At 42.2% G+C, this 14,034-nt stretch overlaps 1 protein-coding gene across 1 annotated transcript in view; it reads left to right on the top strand.

Annotated features, from left to right (window-relative positions):
* Positions 1–13,526, top strand: part of garnl3 (GTPase activating Rap/RanGAP domain like 3) — a 325,572-nt gene extending 312,046 nt beyond the window's left edge. Inside the window, exons 23-24 of the mRNA XM_048613382.1 lie at positions 5,952–6,072; positions 12,761–13,526. Coding sequence (XP_048469339.1) covers positions 5,952–6,072; positions 12,761–12,920 — 281 coding nt within the window. The 3' untranslated portion in view covers positions 12,921–13,526. The remainder of the gene's footprint in view (positions 1–5,951; positions 6,073–12,760) is intronic.
* The last annotated feature ends 508 nt before the right edge of the window (positions 13,527–14,034 follow it).

The following is a 14,034-nucleotide window of genomic DNA, read 5'->3' as shown; positions in this document are numbered from 1 at the left end:
CATGAGAATTCATCTTCAAACTGTGCCATAGGATCAAAACGTCAACAGGCAGGCAAGACCTTAGTTTAATCTCTCCCAAAATCAGGTCACTTCCGACAATGTAACACTGTCAATATTATCCCCAGCTATCAGTGTGGACTCGGTGGGTCATTGGCTGCGGCAGTGATGGTGCCCTGACTGCGGTGGTGGGGGGTCCCTGCAAAAGTGACAGTGCCCTGAGTGGGGGCTCCTGGCTGCGGTGGGGGGGGAGGTTGGTGTCGCTGTGGCAGTGACGGTGCCCTGAGCGGGGGCTCCTGGCTGCGGTGGGTGGGGGCGGGAGGAGGGTGGGAGTCGCTGTGGCAGTGACGGTGCCCTGAGTGGGGGCTCCTGGCTGCGGTATGCCTGAAACATGGATTCTTGGCAGGGTTTTCATTGCTGTTCCCAGAGCGGGGTCTCCTTGAGGCCTGGGACACCTTGCAGGAGCACTGGAGCTGTGTTTGAAAGCAGAAGAGGAAATCTATTTATGTTATTTCATTTTATCCTTTTTGTTGCTCAAAGTGGCGCTGGATTGTGGTGACAGAACACTTTTCACTGTATCTTTCTAGATATATGTGACAATAAATAACTCATCACTCGTAAGACTGTGTTCAAGTCCTGGACCTGAAGCCAACCCTTTGCGCTTCAGAGGAAAAGATGCTACCACCTTCGCTTTGTTGAAGTATAAGGATGTTCTTCTATTAATGGAATCATTCTTTGATACGCCAACTCTATTCTGATAGAATGTGGAATGTTCTATCACCAACTGTTGTGGAAGCAGACTCCATAAGTTCTTTGATAGAGAATTAAATTGTTGCTCAGTAGAAGAACATTGAAGGATCCGAGGAACAGATTCAGGATTGGGATTAGACGAGGGGAATTTTCTTTTTTAATTCATTCATGGATGTGGACATCACTGACTGGGCCACAATTTATTGCCCATCTCTTGAGGTTGTGAAGGTGTCAGTGAGCTGCCCTCTTGCTGTGCTGCAGTCCAATTGGTATAGGTAGGCCCACAAGGCCATGAGGGAAGGAGTTCTAGGGCTTTGACCCAATGACACTGAAGGAATGGCAAAATATTGATAATGTGTAGCTTGGAGGGGAACCTGCAAGTGTAATTGTCTCATTTATCTGTTGCCCTTGTCATTTTATGTTGTTTTGAGTTTGAAAGATGCTGTCTAAGGAGCCTTGGAGAATATCTGCAGTCATTTTGTAAATGGTACACACTGCTGCTATTGTGCATCAGTGGTGGAGAGAGTGAATACTTGTGGATGTGATGCCAATCATATTTGCTGCTTTGTCCTGGATAGTGTCAATTTTCTTGAGTGTTGTTGGAACTTCAGTCATCCAGGCAAGTGAAGAGTATTCCATCATGCTCCTGACGCGTGCCTTGTAGCTAGTGGAAGATTACTTGATACAAGATTCCTAGCCTCTGACCTGCTCTTGTATGCTAGTCCAGTTCAGTTTCTGGTCAGGATGTTGATAGTGGGGGATTCCATGACTGTAATGCCCTGGAAGGTTAAGTGGTAATGGTTATAGATTGTTGCTGGAGATGGTCATTGCCTTGTATTTGTGTGGCATGATTATCGTTTGCCATTTTTCAGCCTAAAGGCTGGGTAATGTGCAGGTCTCACTGCATTTGAAGATTGACTGCTTCAGTATCTGAGGAGTCCCAAATAGTGCAGAACATTGTGCAATCATCAGTGACCATCAACACTTCTGACCTTACGATGGAGGGAAGGATATTGATGAAGAGGCTGAAGATGGTTGGGCCTAGGACAGTACTCAGAGGAACTCCTGCAGAGATGTCCTGGAGCTTAAATGACTGACGTCTAATAACTATATCCAATTTCTTTAAGTGCCAGTCCAACCAGCAGAGAGTTTTCCCCCTGAATCACGTTGCCTCCAGTTTTGCCTGGGCTCCTTGATGCCACATTTGGTCAACTGTAACTTTGTAATTTCCGAATTCTTGTAACGTAGAACACTGACAGAGACTTGATGGGCCAAATACCTAATATCAGTGAAATACCATTGTATGATTCTGTGATTTCTTTTTGTTTGGGGCATGAGGGCATCAAAAATCAAAAAGACAATGTAACCTCAGTTGTAAAGTGAGGTGTATCAGCAACTGTGTGTCTCCAGCTTGTGCTTTCAGTATTCCTTCGTCACATATGAGTGAATCAGTGAACAAGCTGAAGATCATCAATATTTTATTGAAGAGAGATAAAGTTAATGAGAAAAATGTTACCACAACCATTACATCTCAGCTTTCTAATCATGCTGCTTCATTGTCTCAGCAATGCGTATTAAATGTTTCCAGGTCATTATCCAATTATGGTCCTCAGGCAAATAACGAGCTTTGTCTGCAGTTTTACCTGAAGCTAAACTAATGTATATGCAATGCTGAAAGAAAAATATTCTGGTCTTGAGACATAGTGTCATAGAGTCCTACAGCACAGAGACAGGCCTTTCAGCCCAAACTGGTCCATGCCGACCAAAATGTGCATCCACGCTAACCCCATTTCCCTGCACTTGGACTATATCCTTCTAAACCTTTCCTATTCATGTATTTGTCCAAATGACTTTTAAATGTAGTTAATATACCGGCCTCAACCACTTCCACTGGCAGCTCATTCCATACCCTCACTGTAAAAAAGAAGTTGCCCCACAGGTTCCCATGTATTCTTTCCCCTCTTAGCTCAAACTGATGCCCTCTAGTCCTCAATTCCCCCAACCCTGGGAAAAAGACTGGGTGCATTCACCCTATCCATGCCTCTCATGATCTTGTACACTTCCATAAGGTTCCCTCTCAGTCTCTTATGCTCTAAAGAAAAAATCCTAACTTGTCCAACCTCTCCCTATAACTCAGTCCCTTGAGTCTTGGCAACATCCTTGTAAATTTCTTCTGCACTCTTTCCAGTTTAATAACATCCTTCCTATAGCAAGGGGACCAAAGCTGAACATAATACTCCAAGTGTAACCCCACCAACGTCCTCTACAACTGCAACATAACTTCCCAAATTCTATACTCAATGCCCTGACTGATGAAAGCCAGTGTGCCAAAAGCCTTCTTCACTGCCCTGTCTACCTGTGACTCCACTTTCAGAGAACCGTGCACCTGAACTCCTAGGTCCCTCTGTCCCACTACACTCCTTAAGGCCCTACCATTCACCATGAAACTCCTACCTTTATTTGACTTTCCAAAATGCAACACCTCACACTTATCTATATTAAACTCCATTTGCCATTTCTTGGCCCACTTCCCCAGCTGGTCAATATCCTGCTGCAATTTCTGATAACCTTCCTCACTGTCCATGATCTGCCTATTTTACTATCATCCTCAAACTTACGAATTATGCCTTGTACATTCTCATCCAAACCATCGATATAGATAACAAACAGCAATGGGCCCAGCACCGACCCCTGAGGGATACCGCTAATCACAGGCCTCCAGGCTGAAAAGCAACCTTCCACTAATACTCTCTGCTTCCTACCATCAAGCCAACTGTGTATCCAATTTGCCAGCTCTCTCTAGATTGTATGCTCTCTAGATTGCATGGCCATAACCTTCCAGAGCAGCCTACCATATGGAACCTTACCAAAGGCCTCACTGAAATCCATACAGACTATGTCTACTGCCCTGCCCCCATCAACCTTCCTGGGCACTTCATCAAAGAACGCTTACAAATTTATGAGGCATGATCTCCCATGTATGAAACCATGCTGACTATTCCTAATCGAACCCTGTCTTTGCAAATATATGTATATCTTATCCCTCAGAATCTGCTCAAGTAACTTACCTCCCACAGATGTTAAGCTTACTGGCCTGTAATTCCCAGGTTTTTCTTTGCAGCCCTTCTTGAATAAGGGCACAATATTCACTACCCTCCAGTCTTCTGGACCTCACCTGTGGCTAATGATGATGCAAATATATCAGCCAGGGCCCTCGCAATTTCTTCCCTAACTTCTTGGACATATCTGGTCAGGACCGGGAAATTTATCCACTTTCATACATTCTAATATTCCAACACCTCCTCTACTGTGATATGGACTGTCCCCAGGATATAGCCAATAATATCCCCAAGTTCCCAAGTCATCTTGTCTTTCTCCATGGTAAACGCAGTGGAGAAATATTCATTGAGGACTTTGCTCATCTCCTGCAGTTCCACACATACATGTCCACTTTGGTCATTGAGGGGTCCTTTTCTGCCTCTAGTTATTCTTTTTCCTTTAATGTACTTAAAGAATATCTTTGGATTCACCCTAATCTTCTCAGCCAAAGCTATCTCATGCCCCCTTTTTGCCTTCCTGATTTCCTTCTTCAGGAAACTCCTGTATCCCCTATATACCTCCAGGGATTCCCTTGATCCCAGGTGCCTGTATCTGAGCCAAGCCTCCTTCTTTTTTCTGGTCAAATCCTCAATATCTCTTATCATCAGGGTTCCGTACTTGCCAACCTTGACCTTCACCCTCACAGGAACTTATAGGCCTTGAACTCTAGCTATCACACTTTTAAAGGCTTCCCACTTGCCAGAGGTCCCTTTGCCTGCGAACAAACTACTTCAATCAACACCTGCAAACTCCAGTCTAACTGCATCACAATTTACCTTGCCCCGATTTAGAACGTGAACCTGTGGACCTTTTTTGTCCTTCTCCATAACTATTTTAAAATTATGGTCACTGGTCCCAAAGTGCTCTCCCACTGTCACTTCATTAACCTGTCCTGCCTTATTTCCTAAGAGTAGGTCATGTTTTGCCATGTCCCAAGTAGGATCTTCTATATAGTGATTGAAGAAACTTTCCTGAACAGATTTAACAAATTCCACCCCATCTAAGCTGTTAACACTAAGGCAGTCCCAGTCTATGTTAGGAATATTAAAATCCCCCACTATGACAACCCTATTGCTCCTGCAAGTCTCCCCAGTCTCCCTGCATATTTGTTCCTCTAATTCCCATTGACAATTTGGGGGCTGTTGTACAACCCCAGTCAAGTCACCATCCCCTTTGTATTTCTTAGCTCCACCCGCAAAGCCTCACTGGATGATCCTTCAGTTATTTCATCTCTGACTACTACTGTGATTACTCCCCTTTAATCAAAAATGCAACTCCCCCTCCCCTCTTTCCTCCACTTCCGTCCCGCCTAAAGCACCTGTATCCTGGCACTTAAGCTGCCAGTCCTGTCCCTCCCTTAGCTACGTTTCTGTAATGGCTATAATACCCCAGTCCCACGTACCTATCCACATCTTGAGTTCATCGGCCTTACCTGTCCACTCTCTAGCATTGAAATAGATACAATTTAATCCAACAGGCATTCCTCACTCCCTGTCCTGTTCCAGCCTGACTTTGTCTCTTCACCTTGCTATTTCTGATTACTGTATCTCCTTCCGGAATCACAATTGCCTCCCTGCTGTTGAGGTTCCCCTTGTGCTAGATCTCTATTACTCATGAGAGCAGTGTGGTTTATGGTCGAGTGATCCTAAATCGTCCTGTATTCAGCTTTAATGTTTGCTTCAGAAGACTAAAGAATTTTATGAGGAAATTGGAATTTTAACTGGCTAACTCTATTAAGCTGTAGTCACGCTGATTTAAAGTGAGAATTTGTCTGAAGCCTAAAGCAGTTTTATTGGCAGATAAGCCAAAGTATATCCTGATGTTCAGTCACTGGTACACACCAGAATTTGATGAGCCAACTATGACATGATCCATTTGCTAAATTTGTGGAATTCTCACAAACCGTTCCCCTTTCCATTATTTGGAACTTCTCGTCAGGTATATGCAAACGGCTGGGTTTAATTACAGTGCTCACAGTCAGCATATTCATTGCAGTTGAGTCCTCCAGACTTCATTACATTGTAAATTGCACCCAGCTGGCAGCACCATGAGCTTGTTGTTGCCCTTTGCTCCAGGTTTGAATATTTTCCATTTTGTCATTCCAGGTTTGACGACTGAATCAAACACAACCAAATCTGACACAGCTCCAAAGCAGAAAAAATGGGCCCGGAAGGGAGTGGACGAGGAGCTCAGGAAAGGTGCTGTGAGATCGACGAGCAGTGACAGGTAAGCACTGGTCAATATGTGGAGAATTTGCCATCAGGAGGGACATACAAACAAGGAACAGAGATAAGTCAACTGGCTCTTCGAGCCTGCTCTGTCGATTAATAAGATCCTGGATGATCTGAGTGTAAACTCAAATCCACATTCACACCTATTCTGATAACCTTTCACTGATTCCCCCTGCTTACCAAGAATCTGTCTCCCTCTGGCTTAAAAATATTCAGACTCTGCTTCTACCACATGTTTAGGAAGAGGTTTCCAAAGACGAAGGACATGAATTGCCTTGAAATATTCCTAAACAGCAGCTTCAGATTCTTTTGCGGCAAAACCTTGATCTCATTTGGATAGTTTTCCACAAATGGGTTATTCTGGACCATTTTTTATTAGTTTCCTGATAAACTAACCACTAAGCTGTCCAGCCTGAGGGAAGTTTAACTAGAGTGTAGATATGGCCAAGTATTGAAGGTTGAAGAAAAGTCCGCAAGGGCTTAAGGGACTGTTTTACAACTCCAAAGTCTTTGCAGTGATACAATCCAGTTTGTCTATAACTCTGAGATATAGATTTCCCTTTTCTCCATCTCTATCCTTCTTCCTGTTTCATCTTGGAAATTTGACCAGCCAAAGTGAGTAAGCCTCATGTGCTGTTTGCTTGCTTTGGACTGCAGATCCACCTTGAACTCCTGAGACTGAAGAATCAAAGTACTTCATTTTACCTAACGTTCATTTACTGTGTTTGGTACCAAATATACTAAGCAAATATTGTTCTTATTGCATGGGGGCTGGAGTACAACAGTAAGAAAGCCTTGCTATAATTGCATGGGATTTTGCTGAGACCACATGCCCACTTCTGATCACCTTGTCTTTTTTTATTAATGGGATGAAGGTGTCACTGGCTAGGCCAGCATTTGTTGCCCATCCCTAATTGCCCAGGGGGCAGTTAAGAGTCAACCACATTGCTGTGGGTCTGGAGTCAAGTGTAAGCCAGTCCAGGTAAGGATGGCAGTTTCCTTCCCTGAAGGGCATTAGTGAACTAGATGGGTTTTTCCAACAATCGACAACAGATTCCTGGTCATCAAAAGACACTTAATTCCAGACGTTTTATTGAATTCAAATTCCACCACCTACCATGGCAGGATTTGAACCTGGGATCCCAGAACATCACCTGGATCTCTGGATTAACAGTCCGGCAAAAATACCACTGGGCTGTCACCTCCCGATAGCTAAAGAGGGATAGCATTTGATTGATTCCTGGGATGTTATAATGGACGTTGGGTAGGATTAGCCGGTATTGTAGAGGTGATTCATTTAGATTTATGCACTTCTGAGAGTGCTTAACAGGGCGAGAACTAAGAGTTTGTTTCTCCTGTTAGAGAATCTTGAACAGGGAGGCATAATCTCAGGGCAGGGCTAGTGGATGAATTCTAAGTGCCCTAGTTAGGTAAACCTAGGTGAATCTTTGGCTTTGTCCCCAACTCTCCCCCACCACCTCACAACTAACTTGTGAAAGCAAATATTGTGCATTGGTGTGAATAAGGTTTCAGTATTCATAATTCTGTTTGTTTTGCTTGAGCAAGGAGAATATGATCATGCTGATTGAACATTCTCAATGTTCTACACTTTTCCCAGGATATTTCCAAGAAGAAGTGCTCACGTTAGTGTGTCATATGGTTCACATGTTATAACACGGTGTTCTTGCAACAATTGCTGGAGGATTTTATGTGCAATTTACAAAATCTATTGTCCTTATGATAAATCAGGCTGTATTCAATTACATCCTTTGATCTTATTTGCTGGTTTTTAGTTTTGGAATAGTCATGTAGATGTACAAATTTGTAAAACTGCTGCATCAACAGAGTGAAAAATATAATCTAAAGTTTTGGAAAATGTCATTAGATGGACGTCTGTGTACATCAGTATATGTTGACATATATCTGTGGATCAAGGCCAATTATGCCCATTCCTAAAGCCTGTTTATTTCCTCATACAATTTCATGACTACCCATTTCCACCCTGCCCCTGAAGATTTTGTCACTGTAGGTTACCATTTGCCGGTGGTCATATTAGTTCTGTCTGAGGATAAAGGTCAATCATTTAAGAATCAGCTTGTGAGGAATTTCTTTGCTCAAAGGTTTCTAAATCTTTGGACTTCCTTATCTCAGAGGATTATGGCTGCATCACTCTTGATGGCTGAGGTAGACAGTGTTTTGGATTCTGGGGGAGTTACGTGACCTGGGGATTATTTGAGACCAAAAATGTTACCAAAAGGCAGACCAGCTACAAGGGGCCTACAGCCTGCTCCTGTTCCAATCCCTTATGTTACATTAGTTGCGTGATATTCAGAACATATGAGCAAGAGGCTGGTTTGCACTGAAATGGGTGTGCTGGTTTCAACATCGTAGTGACACATTAGTTGGCACACAAATCTTGCACCCACATAAAAGAAGCTTTCAACATGTCCACTGTTGGCAACTTGGTGAACATCTAGAAATGAATAGCTACAGCTGCAGTCACAGGAATGATCCTGTGCAAAATTGATAGAATTAAATTATACTTTGTATCACAGGCCTGAATGAATGGGATTGCAAAGTGGCCAAAGCCTTCTGCATCTTGAGAATCTGGTAGGCAGGGTCTCTTTAGTGTGTAGTTAGAAAGTATCCCATTCCAACAGGCATCCTTCCAGCCCAGCTTAATAAATTATTTGGCATCTTGTACCGAAATGCATTAAGGAAGAATGCAATATCCATAAATTCTTCAGGGAGCTGCTATTGATAATGCAGAGCCCAGTAAATTGGTAAGTGGATGCGTGTCGTATTCTGTGTGGACAGAGCAGGATCCATCTTAATGTTTTGCTGTTCTTCACTTGCCCCGTGTTCGAGAAACTGGAACGGTTGACACCTCTGCCCTGTGAAAAGAGGAACAAAAGTTGAAGAAGAGAAAAGGGTGCAGGTAGAAAGTGAGGGACAGTTAGTACAAGACCGGACATGGAAAGAAAGTGAAGAACAGACAAAAAAGAAAGACTATAAACTGAGTAAGGATGTAGAGACTGTAGAAAGAGAGAGTGCCGAGAAAAATGGCAAGCGGAAAAGAATGAGAGGTCAGAGTGAGAATCAGTACGATAAGTGCTCTAGTGCCTGGTTTCCACAACACTGAAGGATATAGTATTGACTTCTCTGTGAAGGCAGGAGCCAGATTTAGGACGTATTACAACATTCTGGGATGCCTCTGGGATGTTAAAGGTGCTATATAATTGGAAATTGTTGTTCCTGCTCACATCATCACACACTGACAAATGTGTTATAGCGCAGAAGCCCATTGTGCCTGCATCAATTCGTTAAATGTGCATCATTACCTCGATACCAATGTCCTGCTTTCTCCCCATTATGTCTATCCAAATAATCATCAATTCCCTCTTGAATGCCTCAGCTGAGCCTTCCTCCACCACATTTCCAGACAGTGCTTTCCATACTCTAACTACTCACTCAGTGAAAAGATTTTTCCTCATTTCACCCTTGCTTCTTTTGCAGATCACTTTATATATTTATGCCCTCGTGTTCTAGTTTCTTTTACAAGTAGGAACAGTTTCTCTTTATCTGATCTATTTCCCTCCTAATGATTTTGGAAACCTCTATCAGATCTCCTCTCAGCCTGCTCTGCAAGGAGGACAGTCCCAAACAGTACCTAATTCTTCAATCTATCCTCAGGGTTGAACTTCCTCATCCTGTAACCATTCTTGAAAATTGTTTCTGCACACTCTCTAATGAAGAGTCTTTGCTATTAGTGTGATGCCCGCAACTGTAGACAGTACTCCAGCTGAGGCCTAACAAGTGTCTTGTACAATTTCAAAATCACCCCCTTGCTGTTATACTTTATGCTGATATTAATAAAACTCGAGGACGTTATGCTTTACTTTACTACTCCATCCACCCATCCTGCAGCTTTCAATGATCTGTGCACATGTATTCCTCAGGTCCCTCTGCTCCGGCACCCCCTTTAGAATTGTACATTTAATTTATATTGGCTTTCAGTGTGCTTCTGACCAAAGTGCATCATGTCAGACTTCTTTGCATTGAAACTCATTTACCACCTATCTGCCCACTCTATCAACTCAATGATGAGCTTCTGGAGTTTTACACTGTCCTCCTCACATTGCCACTCAAACGTATGCAGAAGCTCGGTACCTGTCACCACTCTTGTGGTACTTAAGTGATTGATAGTGCCAGCAAGATTGCCAGTTCTTTTCTGTCATTAAATTGTCAGCACTCGTGGATCAGAGTTTCTTTAAAATGAGAAACTCACCTTTTCTCGCAGTTTAATGTCATTCCAGTTTCTTTAGTGTGATGGCCAATGCTTCACCAGGGAGATAACACAGTGTAGAGCTGGATGAACACCGCAGGCCAAGCAGCATCAGAGGAGCAGGAAAGCTGACGTTTCGGGCCTAGATATCCCCTTCACCAGGAAGAGTTCACTTCTCCTGAGTGCTTCTTACAAGACATGGCTGATGGTGCTTTTCCCCTTGTTATTTGACAGGGTGAATACTTGTGTGTTAATCTAATACAGAATATTTATTTATATGATACTCTGAGAAAGCTGAGATCTAACCAACTACAGCATCAACTCAAACCACATGTCACTTTGCAAATCAAATGAAAAATATTAATAATAATCATGATCTTAATGAATAGTGGAGCAGGCTGAAAGGGCAGAGAAGCGTACTCCTGTTCTTAAGTTGTGTTTGCGCATGTTATAAGTAGATAGGAGTTCTACCTTGATTTATCTGTTTAAGGCATGCCATTGCTTAAATCAACCCAGACATGGCTGTCTAATATTAAGAGTGGGTGAAGTTCACAGAAACAGAATCCCAAAGTGGTTGCACTGCAGAACGAGGCCAGTTTGTTCACTATGTCTGTGCCAGTTCCCCAACTGTGCAATTTACTTAAAGTCACTCTTCCCCCTTCTCGGTGCATTACTTCTTCAGACAGCAATCTAATTTCCTCCTGAACATCTCAATCGAACCTGCTTCTGCCACACTCTAGATTTTAACCCCTCGCTGCGTGTAAACAGTTTTCAATCCTGTTGCTGTTGCTTCTTTTCCCAATCACCTTAAATCTACACCCTCCTGTTCTAAATCTTCTCGCTAATGGAAACAGTTTCTATCTGCTCCATCTGGTCTCTGGAGAATTTTGAATACCTCTATCAATTGTCCCAACTCCAAGTAACTAGTCCCAACTGCTCCAATCAATCCACCTAACTGAAGTTCCTGATCCCTGCAACCATCCGTATGAAATCTTTTCTGTGCTGTCTCGAATGCCTTGACGTTGGTCTTAAATTGTAGTGCTCAAAAACTGAGTATAATACCCTGACAGAGGCCAAGCCAGTGTTTTAAATGATTTGATTACATTAGAATTTATGCCCCTGTTAATATAGCCCAGGCTACTGTATGCTTCATCACAGAACTCTCAACATGCCCATGGATGGGCAATAATGATGCCCACATCCTGTAAGAGAATTTTTAAAGATCCCATTCCCAGGTTTCAAATGGGTGTTATTGGGGAATGGTTGGGCATAGTATTAAGAACCTTTAGTAGCGAGCTGGGCTAGAGCTTTCAGGATTATGAGCTTGTTTCCACTGTGCAAATAGAGATTTTCAAGACTTCCCATTTGAAACTTTCAGTTGTATCAGAAAGATCTTAAAGGGCTTCAGCAGTTTGTCAGTCATTATCGCTATTGTCTCAATCTTGGGAAGCACCTTAGTCATCAGGATTGGCTTCCAGAGTGCCTGTCAGGTTTTCCCATGATGTTTCTTCAGTGGGACAGTGGCTGTTTTACAATTGGAAATACAACCACGGATCATTACAATCTAACCTTCCTCTCCAAAAGCCTACAGGATTGAGCGCGTTTCTTGTTTTACACCCTGCCATTATTCCTCTCGATCAAAATCATTGGGCAGGGTTTTATTTACAGGATATGGGCGTCACTCCCAAGGTCAGCATTTGTTGTCCATCCTTGATAGTCCTTGACCTTAGTGGCTTGCTAGGCTATTCCAGAGGGAAGTTAAGAATCAACGACATTGCTGTGTGTGGAGTCTCGTGTAGGTTAGACCAGGTAAGGATGGCAGATTTCCTTCACTGAAGGACGTTAGCAACCAGATTGATTGTCTTTAAAAACCTATATGATAGTTTTATGGCACCATTATTGAGACTAACTTTCAATTCAATTTTATTAACTTTAAATTCTATCAGCTGCTGTGTGGCAACCCAGCCAAGCTCAGAGCTCAAGGTCTGGGAAGTTACCAGTTCAGCAATATTACTACAACATCAATATCTCCTCAAAATGTCAAAAACAAAGTTCCACCATTGGTTTTCTCACCCATTAAGTTAGATTAAATTTACCCCCATTGAATTTTGTTTGTAATGTTTCTTAAGTTGCGACATGTTTTCCACACTCTAGAGTACATCTATACATCCAAAATTCGTAAACTCAGTCAGTAGCAATGTCCAAGTTGAGGCTAATGAACAGAATTATCTGACACTGTATCTGTTGCAGCAAGGTGTTTTTTCTTATCAAAGTATAAATATCAGAAGGTGAGGTATTAGATGCCCATTCACCATTAGGATCCCCACCCACACTTCCCTCAGACCCAGGGACACAGCTTCAACTCCATAGCATTTTGGTTTTCTTTGCTTGTTTGCAGGATTTTGTCAGAGATCACTGACACTGAGGTAGAGACACAGCGCCATTTATCCACCAGTTCCGACCCGGACACAGCAGCCAACAGAGAAGAGAGCCCTCCAGCTAGCAGCTCATTTCACTTGAACACATCCTTCGACGAAGAGGTTTTGGATTTGAAGTGAGGAACTGGCGACGGTCATTTTCTGTTTTTTGTTTGTTTTAGCTCCCTCCTTCTCCCCCTCCGAAGACTCTGTAACCATTGCAACCCACCCAAAATGTATAGTGCATGTCTGCTCAGTTCTGTTATTGCTGTTGCACTTCGAAAGACCAACGACCTCTGTCCTCCTATTTAATGTGAATTTCACACATTTAATATGAGCCTTGACTAAAAGTTTTGGAATATTTTTGCAGATGATTTACTTATTATTTATTACCACATATTTATCTCGTTGAATGGAAGAACTTTGTTGGCTGAGGTTTGTACATTTTGTTCCGTCAGCCTAATGTTTGGTTTTGAACCCTTGGCCTCTTAGCAGTAGTTTTGTACTCAATGAATATGTACTGTCAAAACTGTTGCTGCCTCTGTGATGGGAAAAAAAAACACCAACTGTCTTAAGATATTGTATTGCCATTGTTTTTAATGCCAAGAATTAAATATAAATGTTTTGTGTTTCAAATGTTGCCTCTAAAATTACTGAATTCGTACCTACAAAAATATCTATTTTCAGTGCTATAATGCACTGTTGTGAAAGTAGATTATAATTCTGTTAATTAATATGAAACAAATATTAAGGAATATAAAATGTGTTTTTCTTTTACAACTCAAAATATATTCAGTTCACCTGATAAGTAAATATTTTTGTTAAGTGAATGGAAATTTAAAAGAATTTAAAAGCATTTTCTGTCTAATCTTAATGTATTTACTCCTGAGCTAATCTTCAGGGGTAGTCTTTGTGAAATGATGCTTAAATAAATCTGTATTTATTATCTGGACAATGTTCTTTTCATACTTTAATAATCAACAATTTGACCAGAGTAGTGGTTCAAGAAAGTAGCTGACCACCACCCTCTCCAGGATGATTGGCAATGGGCAACAAATACTGACCCAGCCAGAAAAGCCCACATCCCCTGGATAAAGGAGAAGAGGGCTGAAAGTTTAGTTGGGCCAAGACTAGACACAGCTGCAGTTTGATTCATTATAAATTCACAATTTAGTTTATAACACCACTTCATTCAAACTGATTCTTTTTTCAGTTTTATTAAGGCAAGGAAATGTTGGGTCTGATTAACAAAAAC

This window comes from Rhincodon typus, chromosome 28, assembly GCF_021869965.1.
Source record: "Rhincodon typus isolate 14 chromosome 28, sRhiTyp1.1, whole genome shotgun sequence".
Lineage (NCBI taxonomy): Eukaryota > Metazoa > Chordata > Chondrichthyes > Orectolobiformes > Rhincodontidae > Rhincodon > Rhincodon typus.
The sequence above is the reverse complement of the archived record's forward strand: the minus strand, read 5'-3'. Positions and strand labels throughout refer to the sequence as shown.